The sequence below is a fragment of the Motacilla alba genome, chromosome 4, assembly GCF_015832195.1.
Source record: "Motacilla alba alba isolate MOTALB_02 chromosome 4, Motacilla_alba_V1.0_pri, whole genome shotgun sequence".
NCBI classification, from domain to species: domain Eukaryota; kingdom Metazoa; phylum Chordata; class Aves; order Passeriformes; family Motacillidae; genus Motacilla; species Motacilla alba.
The window spans coordinates 71,775,637-71,803,428 of record NC_052019.1 but is presented as its reverse complement, the minus strand read 5'-3'; the positions used below and the strand labels follow the sequence as shown (position 1 = coordinate 71,803,428).

The following is a 27,792-nucleotide window of genomic DNA, read 5'->3' as shown; positions in this document are numbered from 1 at the left end:
TGCCTTCCTGATGGTTACCGGTAGGGTTTGGCAGTGTTCAGCTTATTCTATGTATCCAATCAAAGCGATTTTCATGCCAACCACAGCACATGGACACAGGAAGTGTCAATGCCATCAGTTCCAAAAATGAGTTGACTTCCAGGGAGACAACCCCTCTCCCATGACAGTTTACATCAAGAGCTTGGAGGATTGTATTTTCCCTATCAACTACAGAATGAAACTAACCACCCAGCATGTGGCCCAGATGGTTTTTACCCTGTCGGGCAACAGAGTGCCCTTCAGTCAGGTTTGGTCACCAAATAACGAGGTGGTTCTAACAACTATGGCCATGACAGCAGTTCCCTGATGCACAGGAGGGCCACTCCAGCCTGCAGCCACCAGGCAGCCCCAGCTGTGCTGAGCACAGTCATGCATTCCTGGGCTGCTTCTGCCCTCAGCCTGCCCAGCAGCACCAAAACCCAGCTGGAGCTCACTCACAATAGCCCAGCCCTTGCACAGATCCTCCCACACCTCACCGCCCACCAGCGGCAAAACAAGTCAGAGAAAGAAAAAAAATATTTTTACTAAAGCAAAGATGTTGAGATATTCAGTGGTTAGGAAAGCTCCCCCCCTTTCCCCACAGTGATGATTCAAGGCCCATTCTGTGCAGACCCACACCAGAACTCAGCTGATATGTTCCAGTTGCCATAACAAGATCCTAGTACTTAGCAAGAAAACAACGACCAACACCAGGTTCTTTCACATAGCAAAATTTATTTCAGTACTTCCATCCTCACACACACAACCCCAAGAAACAAAGTGAGCTGCTTCCAAAAGAGATGCCTGCCACACCCGAACTGTCCTCTTGGAAAGGCAATATACTCCAAGGGGCAAATTCTGCCACCCGGTCAAGGAGTTACCTGGTATTCGACCAGCAACCGTGGACGGTTTTTTATTTCAGCATAACTTAAACGTGACCCCCATCTGCCGCATCCCAACACTGACCGCCCCGTGCCCCTCCAGGCTAGAGGCCTCCGTGCAAGCCACACAGCCCCGGTGAGCAGCGCCAATGGCAACCAAACACGCCGGGCCCCGTTCCACCAGGGACACCGGCGCCTCGAGGCCACGGTACGGGCCGGACCCTGGACGAGACCGAGCACAAAGAAAGGAAGAGCAGAGCGGAACCGGCCCGGGCACCACCGCACGGCACCGAGCCGCCATCCCGGCCGCTGCTCAATGCGCGCCCGCCCCTGACGTCATCGCGCCAGCCCGCTGCTGATTGGCGGAGCGCGCCCGCCCTTCCCCTGGCTGCCCCGCCCGCCCCCGCGGCTGTGCGCAGGCGCGCGCGCGCACGCAGGCACGCACGGGAGCCGCGGCCGCCCGCCCTCCCCCGCCCGCCCGCCCGGCTGTGACACCGCCGCCGCCGCCGCCGCCGCCGCCGCGCCCCGCCCGCCCTGTGCCGCCCGCGCCGCGGGACGCGCCGCCCCACGCACACGCTCGCCGCGCCCGGCTCCGCGCAGCTCCCGGCGGCCTGGGCGAAAACGCGCCCCGGCCCCGCGCACCGAGACTTTTGTCCCCTAGGTGAGCGGCGTGGGGGGGGGCGGGGGGCAGGGTAGGCCCCGGCAGCGCGGGCTGGGTGTGTGTGGGGGGGGCGGCTGCTGTACGGCTGCTGAGGGCAGCGGCGGGAACGGCGCTGAGCGGGGCAGCGCCCCGGGGCCCGGCTTTGCCCTTCGCTGCCCGCCCCGGCCGCTGGCTCCCGGCTCGGCTCCCGGAGCCGAGGGGAGGTGGGGGGGGGGGGCGGCTTTTGTTCGCCGTCACCTTGGCGGCTCTTCCGCCTCGCCCCGGGCGGCGCGGGGAGGCCGGGGAAAAGCGCCCCCAAGCCCCGCGCTGCTCGATGCCGGCTGCGATGTTGGGCCCTGCGGTCGCCGCTTCCTGTCTCGCTTCGTGGATCGATCCCTGTGCAGGGGCCTCCAGAGGTACGTGGGATTTGGCAGAGGCAGGGTGCCGCTGCGCCGGCCTCGGTCGTGCTGCTGAAGCTCGCTGAGCTCCCCATCGGTACAGCGGGCCCCGCTGCTCTCCTGCAAGTTAGCGCAGCCGTGGCAACCTGGCTGTAAGGGCTGCCCCAGCTCTGCGGACCTCACCTTGCTGTGCTTCCCCTTTCCTCAGCGGTAACCCGGGCTGCTCTCTTTGCACGCGGAGTGATGTTGCAGAAGTTGTTGTGAGCTCCTTTTATTCTGCAGGGCTGGATACCTTGAGTAGATCTTTTCTGAGCTGCTCTCGTTTGTCACCTGAGTTGACCTCATTGGGTTCTGCCTCCCTTCACCCCGGAGGTCACTGCAGTTGCAGCGTGGGTGCCCAGGAGCATCTCCACAACAAATCTTTTAAATCCCTTGGGTAGCTGGGTGAGCCTGGATCTTGATCTTGGTTCCAGGTACCACTGCATAAAAGGACTGTCACAGGAGGGAATGAGACGATATGACATGATTGTTTAATTTCAACCAGAAAGTCTTAGTCAGTCGTATGGATATTCTTATTGTGGCCTTCGTGCTGGTTTGGCAGCTCCGAAGCCCTCTGCATGTTCTTCAGTTCAGTGTGCAAATGATCTGCTTTCCTGCAGAAAGAAGTGTAAAGATGCCCAAGGTACTTTGGAAGAGTTGAGAAGTATGGCAAGTTGTATCAATCCATACCCAAGTTTCTGAATGTAACGTGGCTCTGTTACTGTAGCACTGCGAGTGAGTGCAGGATCTGTCAGCTTGGATTCTGAGCTGAGGAGTGGTTGCTGGCAAACTGTTTTTGGTGTTGCTTTACCCGCAGCGTTGACTTCTCTCATGCAGGAGGTATTTCTGTGTCCATTGTGATCGTGGGTGTGGGTCCAGGGCCGTGCCTCTCCTAGGAAAGCTTCTCATTCTGAAGGATTCCTTCTTCTTGTGCACCCTGGTTGCTTGCATGTCAGGAACATCATCTTGGTTTGCCATTGGAGGTGTTCCTACAATCGTCTGCTTGGCAGGTGTGGGGCTGCTGTGTGAGAATGTGATCTGTATTTGGTGATTTCTTCATTAGGAGTGGGAAATCTTTTCTCTGAAAACTAGCTTTAACTGAAGAGAAAACCAAATGTCCATCATTCACGTAACTGCTGATGTCAAGATGAGTGTTTTCCTTTATGGAACTGAGGATTCAAATGAAGCATCTCTTCTCACACTTAGGATTATTTCAGAGCACTGATAATACAGTGAGGAACCACCGTACCTTAAGGCACAGCGTGGGGTTTGAGTCTCTGCTGTAGCAGTTTTGGTGCTGGATGCCACTGCTTTGGAGAGCATGTAGCACATAAAGAATGCGACTCAAGTGATATGAAAAGGTGGATATGTCAGAGTGAAAGATCTATCTGATGAGGCACTAGGAGAAAGGCACTGAACCTGGTCTTGGGTGATGACACAGAGGTGGAAAGGCTCCCCCAGAGCAGGTCACTGTTGCTCTTGCTCTTTGCGTGGGTGTTGGTCCTTTTGGACTGCGCAGCCAAATTGCCCAGACGGTGCTCAACCGTGGCAGCTGTGTGCCTAAGATACGGGGCGCTGTTAACTCCTCCCAAAAAGCCCCAGCCACAAACCAAAACTAAAGCAGCCTCTGGGCAGAGCTTGCTCTGACAGAACTGTGTGCTGTGCCTTCCAGCTCAGCCAGTTCAGAGTGCAGCACACAGGCAAAGGAGATCATGAAGTCAAGGGACTCTGGTAGGTTCCGCACTGTTCCTGGTCCTGGCTGCAGGTGGAGGATGCTCTGAGTGCTGCCCTTGCGGAGCATGCAGAGGGATGGCGCTGGCCATACTGGGCTGTTGTCTGGGACTTGTGATTGCCCTTTCAGGATTTGCTCCTTGTGCTTTGTGCTGCTTTGCCTCCCCATGGGTACCCGCCAGGCTCTGCAGGGCTGTGATGCCCTGCTGGGCTATCAGTGTGGAATTTCAGCTTTATTCCAGGTGTGGCGCTCATGGAGTGCAGGAGCAAGTGCGCCCTGCCAGGCGTTATTTTTCGCTTGTCTCCTGTAAGAAGCACAGATTAAAACTGATCATGTGGGATCAGGACAAACGTGTCCAAGATGGTGAAAGCTGCTCTCCCCTTCCCTTCTGTTGTCCTTCAGCTCCAGAGGCGTGCGAGGTGGCACTGAGTCCCTTGTGGCTTTGCTGAGTGTGCCCGCTCTGTGGGGAACATCTTCCTGATTCGCAAGAGCATCTTTCTCAAATTTATTTTCGTTTTAAGTGGTGTTCCTTTTAATTCAAATCTGATTAACCACTTGGACAAGAGTTGCACACTCGTGGATGTGCAAACAAGCCACGCTGTTGCAGATTTATGTGAAATGACAGCTTGATGTCTGTGTGCCTGTAGTTATGAAAAAATTGTTCTATGGATGTCTAGTTCAGAGGATGAATTTGCTTGCCAATAAAACAAAATTTTTCTTGCTTGTAATTTTTTTATTAAAACAACTGGTGAGGCCCACAGCTCCCTTGCAAAGCTTAGAAGTTCCTCTTGATGGAGGTTATGTTCAAGTTGAGGTGATGCTTTCTTCAGCTGCTGTCAAAATTCAGTTCAGCTTTGTTCTGGTTTGTTTGGGTTTTGTTTCTTTTTTCCCAAGTAGAATTGATGAAACGTCCAAGCGACTTGACTACTGTTGGTCTGTCTTGAAACAGGATAAAAGTGGTTTTGGAATACTTCTTTGGGCACAACCAAAGACTTTGTGCCAAAGTTTATTCTCTGGATACCTCAATTTGAGTGTGTAGGCCACCATTCTGCTGCTCAGTCATGGCCTCGGGTAACAGTGCTTTGCCACAGATGACGAGTCATATTTGTGCTTTCTACAGGGCAAGGGAAGTAATAGTAATAATAATAACAATAGTAATAATAATAATGTTTACATATACTGTAGGGGAAAAAAGCTTTGCAAATGTCAGAGCTGCTTATTGAGCAAAATGCATGCCAAGGAACATTTCACTGCTCCACACGTAGCAGCCTTCACTACTTGTTCAGAAACTAATTGCTGCTGCCCTCGTGTGCAAACTGAGGGTGATGATTTGGGTTTGGTTTCTCCTTGGGTTTCTTTTCATTGAGTTAAACAAGAGACAAACACAGATTAATAAAGCTTTGTGTATGCAGATGATTGCAGGCTGAGTGATTCTGCATGCTCTTCCTGGAGGGAGGACTTGAGCAATGATTGTAGCTGACTCTCACGTACCTCAACACCCTTGTCTCCGTGTGGGCTGTTCCTCATCCCGTTAGCCCCCAGCAGTTTCACCTCGCTGCAAAGGCTGATTCCTTGCGTTATTTGTCATGGCCTTTGGAAGGCGTTAGCTGAACTTCAGTACCGTGCAGTTGCTCTTTGGAGGAAATTATCTTTTCTGCTTTTGTTTGTTTGCTTATTTTCCCCTGCACATAGCAAATAATTCCTTTCTGTGCCGGTTCTCTCATTGTTTTTGTTCTCTTGAAAGAAGTCCTGCCTGGAGGCTGAGGTTATTGTTACAAACTTGAGTCACACCAGTTGAAGTTGCAAGGAATATTTCTCTGGCATGCACGCATGTTCTTTAATTTTGGAATCGGGCTTCTCACCTCTGAATCTTGGGAAAAAAGAGATTCCATGTCGCATTGTGCCTTTCAGCTTGTGTGTGTACTGCAAAGTATTTCGTGTGGCTCCTGATTCTCCTTGGTTGAGGAAAGCACTGGAAATCCAATGTGCCTCCTTGATAACAGAGGAATCAGAAGCAGCGGATAAGGTGGAAATGAAATCTTGTCCACGAGTTGTTACTGTGTCAGCTGGATGTGGGTAGCAGTGCCTGTGGATGAGCAGCAGCTGCAAGGCTGCTCCTGTTACCCTGTCCGTGTGGCCATGGGTTTTGGCCATTGTGCGCGGTGCAGGGATTATTTTAACAGTGCAGTTGTAGCGTAAAGGAGCCAGCAGGTGAGTGTGTTTGATTGCTGGTGGTTGCTGAGATCTCAGACTGACAGCAGTGTTTTGTTTCTGGCTAGCGTGTACCTGAGTGTCTTGAGCCATAAGTTCTCATTTCTCAATGGCTGCTCAGGCTGATCTGAGAGCGTGGCTCATTACGTTTGGCTGAGAAGAGCACTCAGAGTCTTCTTTCTCAGTTTGTTATTCACTGACTCTTGAGTGTGTGCTGGTGGAAACTGCAAGCAGAGCTTTCATAGAGTGTTGGTATTGATGGGGCTTCCCTTGGTGCCTGGTAAACTGTGGACATGCTGTTCTTTGTAAACTTGCCCTGTTTAAATTGTTGATGCTCATGCCCTGACTTCTGGCTTAAATTTCCTTGGTGTCTTTACCTCCAAACCCCTTGGGCCTGCTAAGGCTCGGGTCCTTGACTTTAGGGAGGTGCAATACTAATTGGGACACGTGGAGATGTTAATCTTTTGAAAACCTGGTTTTGTGGCACCCATGTTGCTAGCAAGGAGTACCTCTGATTTTATTTCACAGCCTTTACTGACCTGGGAGACCCAAACAGTTCATTAAGGCTCTGCTATCCCTATTGAGATCGTTGAGGCAATAATGAAAGGAAATAACACTGAGACAGGTGAGGAATTGTACTGAGACATCTTCTAAAATTATGTGATGGTGTCATGTGTGTCAAGTACCGTGGTGCTGTCACGTGAAATGCAGAAGAGGTGCCCGGTGAGGAAACAGGACAGCTTCTGATGAAGGAAAGATGTAGTGGGATACAGATCTCCTGTAGTGTAATGACTTAACACAGATTGTTATGTTTTGTACCCAGAGACATTTTCAGTCTTCGTTGAGGAATGCCTGAAATTTGTTAACAAGTGTACTTTGCTTCTTGCTGGAGTCCTAAGAACGTGTGGTGGCCATCATCTGCTTTTTAACAGGTTCTTCAAAATACCCTGGTGAGGCTCCATCTTAGTGTGTTCTCCCAGGTGCTCATGGTGCAGGTCCTGTCACCAGTTTTGTGTTCATCCTCTGCCTGTGAGGCAGGGGAACAAAAAAAGGACAGTCTCACCTGTAGAAACTGAGATGCCCTTGTTCTTTTAAGGCTGGTTTCTAAGTAAAATTCCTAGTGCCTGCCATTGCTGTAGTCTGAGTTGTGTTGGGAAGATCCTCAAATTGCTCATGTTTTGTTTTCTTTCCTTTACTCCTGCTTTGAGCGTGCACAGGGCTCAAATCTTTGATGTCCCGTAGTATTTTGACATTTGGTTTTGCGTCTCATTAGTATGATTGCTTCCTCTGGGGCTTCCTGTGAGGCAAAACTAATACTGTGTTCCAGAGTCTTGGTGAGTTATATCAAAGGGTTTATTTAAAACCCCTATATTTTGATAGGATTTTGGATAACCCTACCATAAGTTTGCTGATTTCTTATCTGCAGGTTCAAGACTTATCTTTCAGGCCCTGCCTTCTGCCTTACCTGCACGTTTTGAGACTGTTGTTTCAGGCGTGGTTCCTGACTAACTGTATTTGGGGGCACGTCTTGGTATTGTCGTGTGGCTTGGATTGCTGCCTTGAGAGAATTTGGGTTGCCCATGAAGTGTAAAGTATTTGAGCCAAGTATGTGGGCTTTTTTCTTCGGCGTTCGGTTTTGATGCAGGATCTGACATGTTCATGGCGTTGTTCCTGTGTGTTCTGCCTTTATTGGAGGCCCTTCTTAAGCTGAGGTTTATCTCCCAGTTTCACTTCATGTGCCTCATGTGCTGTCTGCCTGTCATTGCAAACAGTCTTTTGTTTGGCCCTTGGTTTAGATTGATGGGTCAAGGTTGTTTTGGTAAAAAACCAAATATCTTTCTCTAGGATTATCTCCCAAGGTGGAAACTTGGATTTTTGACTTGATTTTCTTTGCCTGTTTCCTTGCATACACATTAATTTTTGGAGAGAGAAAGCAGATGAAGCATCTGTGTGAGAACTGGAGGGAATTTCATGATCACAGACAGTGGTAGTCTTAAGTGAGCTGGCAAAAGCAACATGCTGGGTACTGGCAAGCCATCAAAAAGTGTACTCAGGATTATTTTGTGACATGGATGATCTGCAGGAGAGTATGGATAGGTAGAGCAGAGCAGGTGGAAGCAGGTGACCCCCTCGAAGTCCTTTCCAGCTTAGGAGATGCTATGACAGAAGTGGAATGCGGTTAGGTTGGACAACTAGTACCTAAGACTTGGTCACCTGTGAGACACTAAGGTTTCCCTTCCCTGTCCTCATGGAATGTGAATCCAGCCCACATGGTTAGTTCATATTGGTGCTCTGGCTTTGTCTTACAGATATGACAGTAAGCTTTTGAAGCAGAGCTGCCAGCCTCCTTAAGGAAGTGTATTCCTGTTTGCTTTGCAGGGCTCTTGAACTGGGCTTTTAAAATATTCATCAGCCAAAGGGAGAAGTAAACGGTGCAGAGATTTTTAACAGGGTTTCTGTTTGTTCATTTCAGGGTGGTTTTTTATGCCTTTCAAAGCACCTGTTCTGTAAGGGACTTTGTATCCGTTGTTCCCTTTTCATCGAAGTAATACATGAACAGACTGAAATTTTCTTATTTCCTCCAAAGAGGTGGGAGAGGGTGTCCTGAATTGGTTGAGTATTTTCTAGTGAATTAAGGCCCTGCATGCATAATTGTTTAATTTCAAATATCAACGTTTATCCTTTTATGGGGAAGTGATTCGTACGGGTGCCCTCCAAGTAACATGAATATTTTCAATTGCAGCGTTTGACACTGAGTACCAAAGAAATGGTGATGGAGAAGCCAAGTCCCCTGCTCGTAGGGCGGGAGTTCGTGAGACAGTACTACACCCTGCTAAACAAAGCTCCTGACTTCTTGCACAGGTAACGCTTGCACTCGCCAAGGGAGAACGTGTGTGAACGAAAGCGTGTCCTGTTTGTTGTAAATCAGACATTTGTTTCTGAGTATGGGAGAAAATGGACCTGGCTAATTCTGGGCTGTTGGAAAAACTGCTTCATCTCAGTGCTAACTCCCTAGGCTCTAGAACCAAGTCACATCATGTGGATGTATGGCACGTTATCAAGGTGCTTCTTCTGTGGAAAAGTGTGCTGCTTCTAAGGCGATGCAGTGGTGATGTGGGCAGATTGCAGAAATGCCTGCTGAGCCTGGGGAGGCTGGACAGACGCTCTTGAGCAAGCTGCCCTTCTGCAGGTGTTACTCTCTGCTCAAGAACATTCTCTGTCCACTTGAAAGGTGGCACAAGTGTCACCAACAACAGCATCTGTGGAATTTCTCTTAACTGCCTCTGCAGAGAAGAGTCCAAGAGGGTTGGTTTGGTTTGGTTTAATCTTACCCTATTCTGGAGCTGCTTGTATGACATGTTTTGTAGCCCCTTGCAGTCTCTGCCACCGCTGCCCCTTTCTTCTGGCCAGGCTCAGATATGGAGGACATTGGCCTTTGTGTTCTTTGGCTGCACCTTTCTTCCAAGTTATGTTCTCCAGGGAGGGCGTCTAACCCTAACCCTCTTTATCTTGCTGTTAGTCTCAACAGCAGCGTGCTCTCCGCCACAGAAAGATTTGGGTTTCCCTTGTGTCCTGGTGCTTGATGTGCCCTTTGCAGCAGTGAGGGAGTGAGGACAAGTGTTGTTGTTTCGTCCCACTAAAAGCTTGAGACGAGCGCGGAGGATTCTGTCGCTGCTCGTTATCTAAAGCTTGCCCAGGCCTTAGGAGCAGCAGAGATCGGTTTGCCCTCTAGAGAGGTGTTACTCAGTATGAGTGAATGCCTGTTGCATTTCAGATGAATTCGTAAGGCTTTTCTGGCCCCTTAACCAAAAGCCTTTAATTCCATTTACTTGGGGGCTCTACCACCCAGAGACTTTGAGCAGTTCCTTAAAAACAAGTTAAAACTCTTGGTCACCTGTGAAGGCCCTTGGTAAGAACTGCTGACTTTCAGAGAGATTGTTTTGGAATTTAGAGGGAATGTTTTAGAGGAAAGAGGTTTCCTATCTGCTTGTGCTCTGCTTCAGCTAAGTTTCTGTATTTCCTTGCTGATAGGAAGTGCTGGACCATGTTCAAAATCATGATTATGTGATTGGTACCAAAGAAAACAATCTAATTTTTTTCTGAACATAGTCAAGGGAGTAAAAGTCTTGGGCTTGTGTTTCCACAAAAGTAAAACTAAGAAGAGTTTCTAAGTTCAGTGGAATAAACCAAGAAATAACAAATGTGGAAGTTGTAGGGTTTAATTCTGTATGCTGACCCTCTACACTGGCTTGTTCAATTAAGGAGAAATATTCCCTGTTCTTGCACTCTTGTGTGACACTGAGTTCAGAGAAGTACTTCGTGACAACTTGATTTCATATATGCCATACAAGGGTGGATAATAAAGGTACATATTGGCATCTGCACCTCATGGCTATCACCCCCAAGGCAAAGCATGCTCCTAAATAAAAACACAGGGTGATACAATGTTTCTTTCTATTAATGTAAATGTGCTGAAAAGATAAAACATTTGTCACATGCTTTATAAGCTGACAGTAACAATCCAAATCAAATCAGACTATTTTAGGCTCAAAATGTGGAAATGGAATGAAAGTGCCTAAGGATCTCTGAAACGTCTTAAAAATACCGGAAGCGAGTGTACGTGGTTAAATAGCAAACCCACACCCTCAGGGCTGGCCAAGGCTGGGAAGAGAACAGCTCTCAGTGGAGTGGCGGGAGGCTGGTACCTTGCTGGCCAGGTACAGAGGCAGAGGCAGGGGATTCTGAGGGTGAGGAACCTTCCAGCCAAAGTGGCCACCTTCCTCAAAGGAAGCAAGCAGGAAGGGTAGGAGTTTGATGCAACACCTCGGGCAAACTGCCCCTCTGAATATTAGGTTTGTTTGTTCTGGTATTCTTGGAGCCTCGTGAATCTGAAATTTGTGAAGCACTGAGCTCTACAGCTTTTGGATTGGGTTCTGTTTTTTTCACGTCTGTGATTTTTACATCTCATTGCTTGCAGGTTTTATGGCAGGAATTCTTCTTATGTTCATGGAGGACTGGATGCCAGTGGGAAACCGCAAGAAGCAGTGTATGGTCAAGCTGTGAGTATTAAAATTTGTCCTGTAATCCTTGTTAATGTTTACCAGTGACATTGACTTTCTTACCTGGCGAGTAATGGATTGTGATACTACTACCTGTTCAGAGACAAATAAGAATTTGTTTGCTCCAGGGGTTTTGTTTGCTTATTTCTGCTTTCATTGACAGTTGTGTTTGATTCTTCAGTTTTGCATCTGGGCTGCAGAAAATACCTTTAGGATGGGAAGCAAAACCGAGAGGTCCTGATAGATTTAGGCTACAGATGTAACTTGTTTCAGTTAGAAGTAGTTCCTCAGGAGAGGGCTGATCTTTGTGAGTTTCATGATATTCTTGTGTGAGTTTAACTTCTTCAGTTTTGTTGAAGTGGAACATAACTATCTGAAGAAATGAATGAAGGGAATTGAGGATTGCTTTGGTTGTACTGCATATCAGAATTGTCTGTCACCTAGGACATCTCTTCACGGGCAGCCACATCTTTCAGCAGTGTGGCTTTTTGTCCAGGGCAGGCTTGGTTTCTTCTCCCTTCACTGGCAGAATGTCACTTGTGGCACACAAATCTTGGCAGTGCAGATGTTCCCCGCTCCTGTGATGACTGGCACTTCAGTGATGTGTAAAGGGTTGGTCTGGGGTTTTTTGTTTTGGTTTGGGGGTTTTTTGGGTTGGTTTTTTTTTTTTTTTTGTTTGTTTGTTTTGGGGCTGGTGGTTTTTTGGGTATTTTTGAAGGTTTTCTTTATTTTTATAACACAAGCGAAATCCTCTCCTTTTCACAAGCCCTTAAAAAAAATTAAAGCCTTAAAGTAGGTCATAGATTTTAAAGCAGCTGGAAAACTTGGATAGCAAGTCTCTGTTGTATGCTGTTGGGCTACTCTGAGAAATAGTTGAATCCTGGTAAAAAACTTCTGATTAAAAGTGAAGAGAGCTCAGGAAGACTGTTCTGAGTGCAAGACACTTCTTGGTTCCTGTGTTTCTCTTGTGAGCCTCAGGGGAGTGGCCTTTTGCGGTTAGTTGAGGCTCAGGGAGGCAAGAGGTGTAAAGCTCCGTACAGAGCTCACTGCAGCTGAAACGTCTCTGTGTCTTTCTAGGAGATACACAAGAAGGTGATGTCTCTGCAGTTCAGTGAGTGCCACACCAAGATCCGTCACGTGGACGCCCACGCCACTCTGAGCGATGGGGTGGTGGTGCAAGTCATGGGAGAGCTGTCCAACAACGGGCAGCCCATGAGGAAGTTCATGCAGACTTTTGTGCTTGCTCCAGAGGTAAGTCTATGCGAGATTGTGTCAAACGTCAAATAATGATGGAAAAAACTGACCACCTGCAGCTACAATTTGTCATACTGGGACAAAAAATAGGATAGGCTTTAAAACTTGCTCTGGAGGGTATCATTATATGCATCACAGGGTGTGAGTGCAGAGAAACTGGTGTATTAGACCCATCCTGAGCTGCTTTATTTCCTTGGCCTCAAGGTGTTGGAGCAGTGTTACAAAGAAAATTGAAGTTTGCATTTGGGAGCTGCCATTGGCACAAACAATTCTTTTTGGAAAACAAGGTTCAGCTCTGTAGATCAAACCTCTGCTGTGGTTGTGTAGTTTCAAGTCTAATGGCAAAGGGGAGTATGGGATGCACAAGTTACTGCTCAAATGTAGCTCTTGGTGAGAGCAAAGCTGTGTACAGGTAGAGAAGGTGTCTTGTCTTCTTTCTGCTTCTTTCCCCTGCTGCATCACGAATTAATGTGTGGCTGGAGATGAATGTTTTAGGCTCCTGTTGAATTTCTTCAGTGTTTCCCTGCACAGTGCTGTAAGCATACGGCCACCCCATGGAAGTTCAGGGTTCTCATTGTAAAGTTTTTGTCGTACAGAAAATTGAAATTCCTCAATGAAACTCAGGGGCTGTAGGCTTAGTTAAAACCTGTGATTGCTGTGACTTAGCAAAATTAGCAGATTTTATTCTGCTTGAAACTTCCTTTTTCAGCTGGGCAGAAGCTATTGTTCAATTGTTTGCCTAGAGAAAAAGAAAATAACTCAGAAAATAACTTTGGTGACGTAGTGCTATTGCAAAGTGTCAGTGTGTACCCTGAAACTTAGGTCTGTGGTCCATCCTTTGGTACCATCCTGCCAATCCTTCATATGTGCTAAACACTGCATCTTCCTCTTTTACAGGGATCTGTTCCAAACAAGTTCTATGTCCATAATGATATCTTCAGATACGAAGATGAAGTATTTGGGGATTCAGAAGGAGAACTTGATGAAGGTGAGAAGGAGTGTGTGTGTAGGGTTTGTGTCATTCTTGTTCCTCTCTCCTGTGTGCAGAGCTGCCAGAAGTGTTTGTGGAGATGTTGGAATGCAAACTGTGTTGCCTTGTCATGGGGCGCAGAGCTGCTGATACTGAAGCTCTGCTGGTCCAAAATGTTCTGGGAAATGAAGGTCCTGTAGCAGTGCCCTGTTCCCTGAACTGGCTCACAGAGAGTGAGCGTTGACAGAGAATGGAAGCAGTGAGCAACACAACTTCTGCTGCTATAGCTGCAGCAGGCACACTTGTGTTCTGTGGTCAGTCAGATCTGTGTGCAATTTGAAGAAAAGTCTTAACTGGTTTTCAAATATGACACTTAGTTCACTTTCACATCATTGCCACACTCAGCAATTCATTGCTCTCGAGGGCTGAAATGGACCTGAGTTGGGCTTTTCCCGCTCTGTTCAGTGAGACACAGCAAATCAGAGTGTAGCCAGAACAGATGCACATGTGTTCACTGGGTGGTTCTGGAATTTGTTCATCTCAGTTCTTTGGAACAGAGCATTTTAGGCAATCATCCCTATATTTGAGGTTCATCTTCTTAGTCTGAGGCACTGAGATTTTTGAGGTAATAGTGCAGTCTTTCACTGCCACCATATGAAAAGCACCTGCTGCTTTAAAAGAGCCTCAAAACCTTCTCCCAGAACTTCCTAGCAGTGCTATGTCCCTGGCTCCCTCTTTTTGTGAAAATCATAAACAGCCCAGCCTCTTGACTGAGAGGCAGCCTCTTCCATCTCTTTTTGCAGCTTGTTTTACCATGTTTTATTGGTGAAGCTTTATTTTGATTGCTGGTAATTTAATGTGCTTTTATTTTAACTGTGGCTTGTGTACACTTGGGGAGATCTATAAGAGATGACAAGTTGGGGTTTTTTTTGGTGTCAGAATCTGAGGAAGAGGTGGAAGAGGAGCAGGAGGAAAGACAACCATCACCTGAACCTGTGCAAGAGAATGCAAGCAGTACTTATTATGAGAACCATCCTGTAACGTAAGAAGTCCTTTTTGTTATATGAAGTTGCTTTGGCTTTAGGTTCTGGATGTGATTTAACAGGTAGTTCAGGAAAATACGCTTAGCTTGATAGGGATCTGTGTTAAGTTAACATTACATTATTTTGAGACATTGCTTTTTTATTGAAGAGAAGAAGTTGTGTGTTTTTTAAATATTTGTTAGTTATTTTCACTTCTGGTCTCAAAAGTGAGATGAAAAGGGAGCGACCCCCGTGTATGTACACACTTGATGGAATCTGTGTAATCCAGACTTGGAGCAGTAGGTTTGGTATGATGTGACTCAGGTCACAGGCACATTATCAAAAGGATGGGTGGTCACAGAATAGTTGGAGTTGGAAGGGACCTTTTAAAGGTCATCTAGTCCAACCCCCTGCGCTGAGCAGGGACAGCTAGGTATGTCACTCAAATTTGGGTATCACTTGGAGCTGAGAGAAGTATGTACTTTTTGAGAGCCTGCTGTACATCTTTCTTGGAAAAAATAGGTCTCTGTCCTGAGTGTCTGCAAATCTAAGCAAGATTAAAGAAAAAGATATATTTATGATTTTGTAAGAAAAATACAAAAACCAACCAAATAACCCCCCACAAATACAAAGAAACAAACAAACACCAAGCCCTGTGCTTTTTTTGAAACATAGGAGTGGTGTAATGAGGCCCAGAACTGACTTCCTGGTTCCTCTGTTAGAAAAAACATGTATGACATCACTAGACAATACCTGCTGAGTGCATCAGCAGCAATACTAAACACAAGTCACTTAGTGCTTCTCATGAGAAATCTGATGGAAAAGTGGCATCTGCTGCAATTCTGGCAGGGGCTTGCTCAAGATAATGCAGTAGGTTTTGGACGCCTGAGAGCACGAAGTCAGGTCTTGTTTTGGGGTTACCGTGTCATTTGAAAGAGGCTGTAAAGGCACTGTTCATCCCAGAGTCCCTTGGGCGTGTGGTGGCCTGCGGCAGGAGCTGTACAGACAGAGGTGACTGCAGGTAAGGTAGGATTCTGGGGTGGCTGGAGAGAGGAGATGTTCAGATCCCCTGCCTTTCAACCACACAGAGCAGAGAAGAAGTTGCATGTGATTTTCTGTAAATGGGACTCACTGCTTTGGTAAGGAAGCTGTTTAGCATTTTGGCAAAGGTACAGTAGGTTTCATTCCAGAATTGCCTTTGTTTATGTGTGTAGCTTAATCATCCGTTGGTCCTCACTGTGTTCGTGTTCTTTTAGAAGCAGCAGTTCTTGAGTTGAGCCCTCTTCTGCAGGCTTAAAAGGCTGTGTGATTCTCTGCAGAGAACTGTAGAAATGTCTTTGCTTCAGCAGAAGTAAAATCTGGTTTTGTACCCAGCAGGGGAGTACAGCTTCACTTCTCACACTGTATTGTATACGTACAGACCCCACTGTAGCAAATGGAGATGCAAGGATCTTTTTCATAGCAGAGCTGTTGCCATAGCACAGCTTACAAAATGTGAGAAAATGCAAAGCAATTGATAAGCTCATCAAATGCATTTGACTATTGTAGCAATGGGATAGAGGAGGCGCTGGAAGAATCTTCTCATGAACCTGAGCCAGAATTGGAATCTGAAACAAAAGCGGAGGAGCTGAAAGCTGAAGTGGAAGAAAAGACCCTTGAGGAGCTAGAAGAGAAATCTCCATCTCCACCTCCTGTAGAACCTGTTTCGCTGCCGCAAGAACCACCAAAGGTTAGTTACAAATCACATCAGTGCTACTAAGTGCGGATGGAAACTGGATTGGCCTTTACACTTTGCCTTTTTGGGTGCCCAAACTGGTACCTCTCTTTAGTGTCATGCTGTATGAACAGCTAGGCTTGGCCTTTGAACTTCTAAAAATGCAAAGTTTCACTGAAATAGAAAAAAAAAGTTATTTTTAAGTGCTGCTCATCACCTATGGTAGATTTTAAGCTCTTCTTGTAAAGTGTGTGTGTGGGTATATGCACGTGTAGACATTTTTAACTGTGCAGTTAACATGTTAAGAAAACACCTGTGGCTACCACTGCCAAAAATCTCATACAATGGGAACCGCTGCTCTTTCCTTGGAAAGACATGGAGCACACTGACGCTCGTAGAATTGCTGCAGCCTAGGTTCAAAGCCCGTGTGGGGCATTGAGTGTCTCCTGGAGGCAGGATGCCTAATCCTAGAAACCAGAGTGCACACGGCGTGTCCTCTGGTGTGGTTACGCCCGCGGGCCTGCAAAGTGCGTCGAGCAGCCAGGGAGAGCTGGAGCAAGGTCATTTTCCAGCTCCAGTGTGTCTCCCGTATTTTTTCCCAACCCTTTTTCTCTTCTCCATTTTTGATTGTAACTTCAGGCATCTGCTTCCTTTCTTCACGCAAAAGACGCTTAACGCCGCAGGGTTTTCAGTCCTAGGGTTGGTTACATCACGGAAAGCAGTTACCTGGGAATGCTGAGGGCACTGGGCTCACTCCAGTAGCGGCAGTGGGCACTGTACACGCTGCTTCCATGCCCTTGGAATCCACAGACGGCTGGAAGTGCAGACCCTTCTGCACCTCCATTGTAATGCTTGCACAACCGTTATTTAATAGTCAGATGTGAACCAAAAGTGTATTTTTAGCAGACGAGTTTCCCTGTAAGAATGTCAGTGGTTTGCCGTGATTTGTAGCCTAGGTTTGTTGCATTTCCTGCAGGCTTTCTCTTGGGCTTCAGTGACCAGTAAAAACCTGCCTCCTAGTGGTACTGTTTCTTCCTCTGGAATTCCACCCCATGTTAAAGCACCAGTCTCACAGGTAACCCATCTGTGAACACCTTGGATTGTCTCATTACTTCTGCAAACTGCTTCAGTTTTTTAAATTAACAGATCAACTTGTTTGACTTGAATTGCACAAATTAATTGTGTCTTAAATGTTAATGCACTCACCTCCTTGTCGCAAGTAAAGGCACAAACGTGTAACTGGTGAAACTCTGGGTGATGGTAATGTTAAAATCTGGTCTTGTGGAAACAGGAAATCACTCCCTCCTGGGGTCTTTTACCTAACTTAATGGTTTGGCTTGAAGGGGAAACACCAACTCCCCACAAAATGTTACTTTTCTGAAGTGTGTTTGAAAAGGGCATTGGTGGAAGTGGCCCAGCAGTAAAAAGAGAGTGCGCCATTTCTGAGGTGCAAGATTGCCTTGTAAGGCTAACATGCACAGGACTGTGCTGGATTTCATTATCCATGGATAATCAGCTTATCACAGAACCCTGTACCAACTTATGACTGTGTGAGGAATGGAAGGATTCACATTTCCTTGCCTGGACAATGCTATCTTCCCATTCCTAGGCTGACTGGGTGAGGAGGGAAAAGAGGAGAGCAAGTTTGACCCGGTGACAGCTCATGTGCTGCTCACGCCAAGGTGGTGTGACACCTTCTGAGACTCTCAATTCAGCTTCCTCCATCTGCATAAAAGTGCTCAAAGCAGAAAACGTGTCCTTTACCCCGTGCATGGATAGGGTGTGCTGGAGCGCTGTGCCTTGAGTTGCTCCTGCCCAGCCTTTGTGAAAGGCTGCTGTTTTCGGTAGAATAGCTGCCTTGCTGCAGCTCTTGGTCTTGCACTGGTTTCTTCTCAATTTTGTGGTAGCAGAGAGATCTCTGTCTAGGACTAGCCTTCAGCCAAATGCATGTTAAAAAGGAAACAGGGAAGAAAAAGAGAAAAATGAAAGAAAACTAACCAAGCAAACCCCACCACCTTACATGGTGTTGCTTCTGGTCTGCTGGGACTGTCATGGACATCAAATAAAGGCTATGAAAGGAGTTGGGAAGTCTGTCTGTCTTCATCAGCTTAAACAGGGCTTGGAACACTTAGGTGGTGTTTAACCTGTAGAAACTGGGGTTTCTAGCGCAGGATAGATTTTCCTTACGCAAAGACAAAATTGGTTTTAATTTATTTGCCACAGAAAAGGTGGATGGTTGTAATGTGGCTGCAAAAATCATTTCAGATGATCTGTCCAAGAGAGCAGGAGGTAGTTTATAGATGTCCCCTTAAACTCCTCTGTGTTGCCTTTGTTGCTTGTTGTGCTTTGTGCCTTTTGATTCCTTTTGCTTTGACTTTATATTTTAAGTAATGGTGTGTGGAAGTTTCTGAACAATACTGACACGGCAGGAATTTCAACTCTCAGCTCTTCTGCAGCTGGAATTAGTCAGTTCTGAGCTCCTTTTCTTGAAAGTATTTTAGACGCGGTGTGTAGAGGTGGGGTAGAAAAGGCACCTGAACAAGGAGCTGCAAATCAGTAGCAGCTTTTTCCTCTTTTCATGGATCCATTAGTGCCAGATACTTGCATGTAAACAAGGACAGAAGATGCCCTGGTGGGCGGGTGGGTGGCTCCTTTGAGATGCTCTTCTAGCTGGTGTCAGTGATGTCACAGAGAAACAACTGCCCTGCTCACTCTTTTCTCTGCATCCACCCATCCCCTCAGTCAAGTTACAAATACAGCCCCTGTAGTGTTAACTCCTGAAAGGACTGCACACGGGCTGTTCTGCCTACAGACTGGTTCTGGGCTGTTTCCTTACAGCTCTGGAGTGAAACAGGTCAGCATTTCTTGCTCTTTTTCTAGTTGTAGATGATTAGAAATCAGCCTGCCTACATTGATAAGCTAGGACTTTTCTTTATAGCCTTTTCAGTTACTTCCCGTTTTATTGCTGCATTGTTTGTCATAGGGCTGCAGAGGGGCAGGCGTAGGCAGGGGCTGATTCTTGTCTTTTGGGGTGAGTCCCTTTCCCTCCCCACGTGAACTCCTGAAGAGAAGAGACAGTGCCACCTTTTCCTTAATGGCTGTCAAAGCTCTGCCAGGCTGAGGTTTTGTGGCATTCTTGGCTCCTGTGGTAGTTTGGGTTTCTTGACCTCCTTACTCTGTGTCCTTCCATCCACTCTGTGCTTGCTGGGACATGCTGGAAGATGTGAGTTGCAATCAGCTGCTGCTTGGGCTGTAAATGGCAGCCCTGATCCGGAGTGGTGCTACCAGTCGTGGCAGCGTTTTGGGGAGCAGAGTCCTGTACAAGGGCTTTCCTCTTGAGGCACTCAGGCAGCCTTTTTCTATGGAAAAGGATGGTACTCCTCAGAAAACAACCAGAGAGATCAGCTGTTTGTGTGCGGGGTGAGAAGATCAGCGACACACAAGGCTGCTGTTTCTTGGGATTTAACAGCAGGACATCAGTGACTTAGCAGGTCTTGGCTGGGGCTGACAGAAGGAGGCAGGTTAAGCCTGATAGCCGTGACTATCTAAGAAATGGGGGTCTGAAGGTATCAAGTTTTCCCTTTGAGATGTAATTTATGATGTGCTCAAGATATGTGAGTGAAAGATGGCAGAGGAGCTCCAGTGACTCACAAAGTACAAGGGAACAAGATTTAACAGGAAGGCTGATTTTCCAAGCGTCTTCTTGGGACTGAAAAAGTGGTCCTAGAAGTGTTGTAGGGACAGACTAATGCCTAGCTGCATGGAGCACAAGTCATAGGAGGGCTAAAACATTCATTCTGTGTGTAACACTTGCATGTTGCATGTAAAATTGAGGGTTTTTTTTTTCCCTGGCAAGTGCTCTGTCTGGAACTGCCAGTTGTCCTGAGTCCTTAAAGGAAAATAAGGGAGATGTTTAATATAAACTGCTTCTCCCCAGCAGTCTGGGCCTATAGCTGTTCACCCTGTGCTTAATCTTACTTGCAGCCTACTTGTGTATTTTTTGTGCTCCTAAGGATAATTTTGTTTTTCTAAGATAAGAGCCCAGCACACCAGCAGCTGCTTAACTGTTGTACAGAAAGTGGAATTTAAAAAATGTTGGGAATTGCTTCGGTGACCAGCAGTCTGCATAGAAACATTTCTATTGTTCTGTTTGTTTCTCATGAAGTAAATTTTTAGCTTGCAAAAAATTGGAATGGGTGTTCTAGTACCCGAAAATGAAGGGTGTACTTTGAGCATCATGGTCCTGACATCAGGAAAGTTGAAGCATATCCTAAGAGGTAGTCTGCAGAAACTCATTTCAGGAAATACTTACTATGCTTCCGAGGGCTTTTGTTCTCCTCTTTCTTTTTGTGAGTTTTTGTACAGCTGTTCTGCACTGGAGGAAAATAATTCCGTGGGGACATGGACAGAACTTTGATTTGTCTGTCTCGTGTTTATCTTGGACTGCCTCCTAATCCATGAAGTTTGAGCTTGGCCTGAGGAAGCTTTATGCCCCCTACGATTTAAGTCAGGCTGAGGGATTTGTGAATAATGGAATGTTGGGGTCTCAATGCCTGGTCAAACATGGAAAATTCACCTTAGCCATGTTTTGGGGAGATGCTCTGATTGAGAGACGTTTGCTTTGCACCTTTTAACAGTGATAAATGAACACTGCAGTCCTGGATTGGTACAGAGGAATTTAGACAGTGAAAAAACCACTCCCAAACTCATTGACACCGATGTCTATCTTCCGGAGTTTGTTTTGTGCATGCCACTTACCCATGTCTTGTGTTGTGGGGCTTTTTGTTTTGGTGAGTTGGGGGTTTGGTTTTTTGGGGTTTTTTTTACCAGGCCAGTGTTAAATAATGCACGTTCTCCTCTTTTAGCCAAGAGTGGAAACTAAACCTGAAGCTCAGTCTCAACCTCCTCGCGTTCGTGAGCAGCGTCCCAGGGAAAGACCGGGTTTTCCACCACGAGGACCTCGGCCAGGTAAGGTGGATGGGCTTGCGTGACCGCTTGGGAAGGGCTGATGAGAGGTGTCTGCTGAGGCCTTGCCTGTACCCGTGTCGTGCCTGGCTGATCGTGACCTGCCTGTGCCTGCTGCCTTCAGCCAGAAATGAGGGAGTATGATTTGGAGTCCAGGCTGGCTGCAGTGAATATGCCTGATGCTGCCCCTCGATGTGTTCGCGCCGGTTTGCACGCATCTTTTAACCTCAGTGGTTCTACCTTCCTCTTCGTGTTGACGCTAGGAAGGGGAGACATGGAGCAGAACGAGTCGGATAACCGTCGGATAATTCGCTATCCGGACAGCCACCAGCTCTTTGTTGGGAACTTGCCGCACGACATTGATGAGAGTGAACTGAAAGAGTTCTTCATGAGTAAGTAGTGATTCCAGCTGCAGGGACTAAGATGGAAAACTGTGTTGAAAAGTCAGGTAACGCTGATTTGGACCACACGGGTAAGCTTTTACACACTGCAGATGTCTGGAACAAGCAGAGGGTAGAGCTGGCACTGCGGGTTTTCATAAAGTGTCTCTTCCCTTGTGTTTCTCCAGGCTTTGGAAATGTGGTAGAGCTTCGCATAAATACCAAGGGAGTGGGAGGAAAACTGCCTAACTTTGGGTTCGTGGTGTTTGACGATTCTGAGCCGGTCCAGCGAATTTTAGTTGCAAAAGTAAGTATTGGCATTGGGTACTCAGTATCGCCTTGCAGGGATGGACCGAAAGCCCTAAACCACAAGTACTGCGGGCCATCCTAGTTTGCATTCCAAAAAACAGCTCAAAGAAAAACAGTTTTGGCATAGCCATTCTGTCGGGAGTGCTGTGTAGCTTTAAGAGCTTTGCCAGCGTTCCTCAAACTGCACCATGTGGAATTTGGGTTTTTTGCCTCTACACAAGTGCTCCACACACAGTTCAGAAGTTATTTTTAGAGATCCTTTAGCTGAAAGTGGAACAGGTAACCTTTCAAAGAGCATCACATGGATCTCTGAATTCTGCACCCTGGGGTCGAGAGGAGGGAGCAGGGTTATCTGCAGTTTTGCTTCGAGGAGCTGGAGGGGAGAAAGCAGCGGTTTTCATTTCCGGGGTGTGGGAGCGAGGCCTAGTAGAGCGATTCTTCAGGAACTTGCACCCTGAAGAGAAAAGACTAAAGCTGGCAGTGAAGAGGCTAAGGACAACGCTGCTTTTGCTTGGGACAAACGCTTTAATTCCTTGCGTGCCCGAGTGAGTGTAACTGTGGCGTTCCACAGGGCTAAGGTTGCATGCTGCAGGGAACCCCTGACGGGTCCCCTTCGGGCACGCACGTGAAGGAAGGCTGGGGCCCGCGTGCCCCGCGTGGAACGGGCCGCGTGCCGCGGTGACTAACGTGTGCCCCGCCCGCTTTTCCCCATAAGCCCATAATGTTCCGCGGGGAGGTGCGCCTGAACGTGGAAGAGAAAAAAACCCGAGCCGCCCGCGAGCGAGAGACGCGCGGCGGCGGCGACGAGCGCAGGGACCTCCGCCGCAACGAGAGAGGCCCGGGGGGGCCCCGCGGCATAGTGGGTGGCGGCATGATGCGGGACCGGGACGGACGAGGACCTCCTCCGCGAGGCGGCATGGCACAGAAACTCGGCTCCGGACGAGGAACCGGGCAGATGGAGGGCCGTTTCACTGGACAGCGTCGCTGAGATCTCCGCTGTGGGCAGACAGTCTCGGCAGTGGTACATTATCCATCGTGTTTGCATTCTTGTTAATTTTTTTTTTTAGCTTTGGAATGTGACACAGCCCTTCTGATCGTTTCTTTGATGTGAAAACATCCTTTGGTTTCCGGTTTAAATTGAGGTGGACGTTTTTCCCCCAGTTTCGCAACAGGAGTCACACTCTTAATTTATAAATGTGTACGTGGAGAATTGAAGACTAAAAATAAAGAAAAAAGAAAAAGAAACAAAAGAAAAGACCAGTTAACTATCTGCAACAGAAGCTGAACTAAAGGACATGCCCAGTAGAAATCAGGTCCTTTCAGTCAAAAACCCTCTGCTGCACATTTTGTGTAAGTGTTACCGTTCCTGCCTACTACTGTTGGAAACACAAATAGTGCGATTTGTGCAATTGGAGAAGCTTGCCTTTTTTTTTGTTCCTTCTTAGAACACTCGGCTCCAAACAAACTCGTGTTTACGCACTCATCAAAATGCACTAATGGGTCCTCTGAACTCATTTATACTGACAGCTGCAGGAGGCATCGGAGGGAAAACCTTCATCCTCTTACTCAGACAGAATAGCTTGGGGAACGATGCGGGCATCTGCTCTGCTTGCTGTGACCAACCTCTGTACACACACAAACCTTAATAAGACTACACCTTTGTTCCGGAAGGAATCCAGTTAGCTGTAACCAGAACCCAGAGTTTCCGAGTCGTAGCCCTGAGTATGCAACAAGTTGGATAGCTCACGTCAGATTTTTCTATCCGCCCCTCTTCAGTGCAGGGATGGCTGCTCAACACACTCCTCCTTCCCCTTCCCCCTTCGAGAAGCGTTGTACAGTGAAACTTGTCTTGACTGTATTTGAGTTCTCTGGTAATGTAATAAGCATGATGGTGCCTTCTATGAATACATCATTCCAGTCTTGCTGGTGATTTTGTACAGTATAGTGTATGAAGTACTGTGCTGCGAAGCCAAGCGGCTGCAAAGCATTTAAATAATTGGAAAATTGTATTTAAAAAATTGCAGTATCTTTCAATGAGTAAACGTTGCGAAAGTGATCATCCACCTTGCTCTTCAATTAACAAGTTTGCCTGTTTTTTTTGCAGTGGGGGGGAAGGGAGGATGAAGGCATCCGAGTAGTCTCCAGGTTGTCTCTTTTCTTTAATCAGTGTCAGAGTTACAGAAAGTGGAGTTCTAATCTCTCTTGGACCTGAATGTCAGAAGTCAGTCCAGAATGCTGGATGCTTCTGGCCAGCTGGTAATGGGTAGACCTAAGCATCCTTTGTGAAGGTGAGCTTATCAAACGGGGATACTGCAATTTTCAGAGAACTAAACAGCAGCTCTCCAGTTCTTGCATTTTCCAGTTGCACTTTTTAAAAAACTTGTACTCATTTTGCACATAACTCTCAGCTGATGTTGACACCGGCGCGGCTCTGGCCCGACGGATAGAAAGGAGGCATCCTCTTGTGCGGTGTGACTGGCGGGCTCTCGTGGAGAGGTGTGTGTGGATGGTGTCCCGGAGCTCATTCCCCCGCAGCGCGGGCGGGCCCGCTGCCGGGAGCGCAGGGGGTGCTCGTGCTGCGTCCCTGCAGAGGCGTGACCGCCAGCAGCTGCCTCCGAACCTGGAAGACTTCAAGTTAAACAAGGGCAAGGGCAAGCACAAGCAGGGAGGGCATCCTGGCAGCCTGGCTCTGCATTATGCAATCGTTTGTGTGTTTGGAGTAGCGCGGAGGATGTTGCTCGTCTTTTCTGATACGCTAGGCAAGGGGAAGTGGCGCCTGTGCCTGTTCTCTCCCAGACTTGAGGTCTTCTGTGTTCCATGGTAAGTCTTGCACTATTTTCATATGCTTTTTTTTTGGGACACATTTCTAGCAATTGGCATTTTCATATTTCAGTTTTTTTGTTGAAGGTCTTGCCATTTCAGCTGCTACCTGGAAATCTGTAGTACTTGAACTGCTCGCCACACAACTCCGCTCCTTAGGTTTGAAGCCCTCGGACAAATTGCTGTCATCAGTTAGCAGTTTGCCACCAGTGTGGTTTGTGTAGCCCGGAGGTTGTTTTTTCCTTCTGTAGTGCTGTGGTGTTCTGCTGCCACCTAATTCGTTTGTATGGCAAATGGCACTGGAAATAATTGACAACAGAAACGGAGTAGTAAAAAGAGCTCCTGAGCCATTCTGCTTTTTGGCTTGCTTCTTGTTTAAGTGACACGAACCCTTGGAACATCATCCAGAGAAGTTTACATGGTGATAGCTCACCTGCTGTACTGTGGACTCTTGCGTGTTCTTGACCCTCTTAATAGTACATGTACCTCTTAGAGCAAAGGAAGGGATTCACTGACCATTACTGTTAGTCGCTGATTTGTGAATGGTGGGAGTATTTCGTCATTACGGTTCTACTTCAACAAACTTGGCTGACCATCCTGACTTTAGTAGGTATTTGAGACAGTGGATTACCATCTTTATTGCTGTAACTTGTCGAGCATTATATGCTAGTAGATTCTAGTTTAATTGTTGCAGGTGGAAAGTATTTTTACTTTTGAGTTTCCATTCTGAATGTGTTTTGACTAAACATGCCAATAAACTACTGATGTCTGCAGCATTTATCCATGTCCCTAATTCTCTTGCATGCAGGTGGCTGTAGAGAAAAAGAAAAGATTGTAAGAGCACAGAAAAGATTGTAAGGACATCGTTGCTGACCTGGCCGGTGACAGTGGCGAGCTGCAGCAGCACAGCACCACGTGCTTTGAAGCGTTTGACTTTGGGGGCTTCTCTCACCCTGGGGGGTGTGTGTGTGTGGCCCAGGGAGGATGTGAGCTCCTCTGGGACTCCTCTCCGTCGTGTCCCAGCTGGGATTCCTCCAGACCCTGCCAGGCTGCAGCATCTGGCTGCGGGATACAGCTCAAATGGTTATCGCAGTGGTGCTGGGAGGAATGTGAGCCGAGCTGTCTTTAAAAAAAGCAGACTAGGGTTGCTTACTCTCCAGTGTAGTGTCACTGAGTTTTGATGGTGCACACGTGATTGCCCCCAATTTCCTGATTTTTTTACTTCTTGTGTTTGTTGGCAGTTACCCAAACAGGTTGGTAAAAGGGTTATTCTAGCACTGCTTATAGATCAGATGTGGCCAAATCATGGAATCTCTGAAGTTCCTGTTAGCTGCTGTTGGCTGTGTCTTGTTGAGGGCATGTCTTGCCTGTAATATTTCCTGATAAAAGGCAGTTAGGAAGGTGACTGAAAAGTAATACAGTCATGTGAGCTGCAATACTGGAATGAAAAGACTGGATCCTGTAGAAGTCCCAAAGCCAGAGTCGCCAAAAACTCCTCAGAGGAGCACCCTCCACAGCTACAAGATGTGCTGATCTCCAGAGGTCTCCAGAGAAACACGATCCCCTGTGCCAGCGATGAGGGCCTGCAGCGTTCAGACCGGGGTGCCCTGAGTTGTGAGGTGAATTGTGCTGGTTCGTGTTATCTGGGGCTGAGGGCAAGGGCGGGAGATACCGGTGTCTGAAACTCCACAGGGTCAGCCAGGACCTGGTTTCACTTGTGCCACCAAGTCTTGCACATGTCAGACAGTTCAGGAGCACCTTCTCTCAGCATCGGAGCTGACACACGGCCTGCGGTGCAGGTGAGAGAGGAAATCCAGGCCAGCTGAGGGATGTCCCAGAGCAGTGAGCTGCTGGGCGCTGCAGAGGCCTCGCCCGCTCCCTGGCAGTGCCACGCTCGGGTGCCTTCACGAAGCCCCGTGCTTGTACAGAAGCCTCTGCGGTGACCCCAGTGACTGCTGGGGTGTTGTATGTCATGTGGAGAACTCCAGCTTGCAGTGGCAATTTCTTGGACATGGTAGAAGAAGATAGCGGGCTGCCTGATAATCCTTGGGAAGGCCATTGATGTCTGCTTACAGCTTGGCTTCTTGCAAGGGGAAGAAAAGCAGATTAGGAAGTCACTGTCCCTTTGGTTGTGCTCTGCCCGGTGTTCCCTGGGCCTGAGCTGAAAGGAGACAGTTTGGTAATGGTGCTGCAGCACTTGCAGTTCTCAGAAGGGTGGGAACTGTGGCAAGGGCAGTGTCTGTGTGTAGGAATTACAGCTGAGAGCAGCTCTTGCTGGTGCTGGCACTATGTCCCTCTTGGCTGCCTTGTGGCAGCGCAGGCTTCATTGCATGCCTGTGGCTAACTCTGGAGTCCCTGAGTGGCCTGAGAGGTGACAGTGAGTAGTTAAACCAGAACCGGTACAACGGGGCACCGAGGACCAGGAGTTCCCTGCCCACAGGAGCCCATATTGCCCCGCAGCCCTCACAGCCAGCGAGTCCCAAAGTGCCGCTACACAAGCGCTGCTCTGGGCAGTGTCACCACATTGTCCTAAGGGACCAAGCACACACATTCGGCTCTTTTGTGACCTCCTGGCCGCTGTGCCCTGCCAGAAGCCGGTGAGGAGTGGGTGTGCTCTGCCTGGAGCAGACGTGAGGGGGTGTCTGTCTGGGATACAGTGGGTCATTGTTTGCGTGATCAGGACCAAGTCCCCTCACTGGCTCAGGTCCCCTCCTCAGCAAAGAGAAGAAACACACGCCTGTCAGGGCAGGGGCTGAGCACAGCAGCTCTGCCACAGCCTCTCCTGGAGCATCGCAGGGACAGCAAGAGCTGCTGATGTTTCCCGAGAAGGAGCACTTGGACTTTCCCTGGCATGTCGTCCTCTGCTGAGCTGCTCCTGCAGTCTGCACACAGGCATTGCTGTGCTGGGGGCAGAGGAGGGCTGGTCTGTCCAAGGCTGGCTCAGTCCCCCCGTGCTGCAGCAGGCCTCTGACTCCAACGAACTGCTTACAGGAAAGAATAAAGACTGGAGGTGAGCATTGACCCAGGTTCGTGTTCCTGTGTAATAAAACATGCTGCAGAAATGAGCCTCTTCATCCCGAGGGCTGCAGTGTGTGACACCCGTGTGTTGCTGCCGGCCTGCAGGCCCATGGAGGGCAGTTCTGGAGGGGAGCTGGGCTCGTGTGAAGCGCAGCCGGGCTGCCTCCTCTCCACACCGGGCCCCTCTGGCAGCAGCGGCCGTTGGGGAACGGGGAAGAGCTGGGATCACTTCTCCCCGGGAACGATCAGGGACCAAACCTGGCTGCCACCGGGGGTGACACGGGTCCCGTCCCGGGAGCGGGCAGGGACCTACCAGGGACACAGGGGTTGAAAGGGGCCGTCGTGTCGGGCCCGTCCCCGC

The 27,792-nt window shown here is 48.1% G+C and overlaps 1 protein-coding gene across 2 annotated transcripts; it reads left to right on the top strand.

The window, feature by feature from the left end:
- Positions 1–1,408: 1,408 nt before the first annotated feature.
- Positions 1,409–25,193, top strand: G3BP2 (G3BP stress granule assembly factor 2). Of its 2 annotated transcripts, XM_038135961.1 has the most exons (12): positions 1,409–1,560; positions 8,663–8,781; positions 10,898–10,979; positions 12,057–12,230; positions 13,131–13,221; positions 14,143–14,245; positions 15,774–15,954; positions 16,916–17,014; positions 20,805–20,907; positions 21,168–21,296; positions 21,473–21,591; positions 22,309–25,193. In XM_038135961.1, exons 2-12 carry the CDS (start codon positions 8,687–8,689, stop codon positions 22,579–22,581), a joined length of 1,449 nt encoding a protein of 482 aa, XP_037991889.1. In that variant the 5' UTR covers positions 1,409–1,560; positions 8,663–8,686; the 3' UTR covers positions 22,582–25,193. The 2 variants fall into 2 exon arrangements, with proteins under 2 accessions (XP_037991889.1, XP_037991891.1); XM_038135963.1 differs by lacking the exon at positions 16,916–17,014.
- Positions 25,194–27,792: the final 2,599 nt, after the last annotated feature.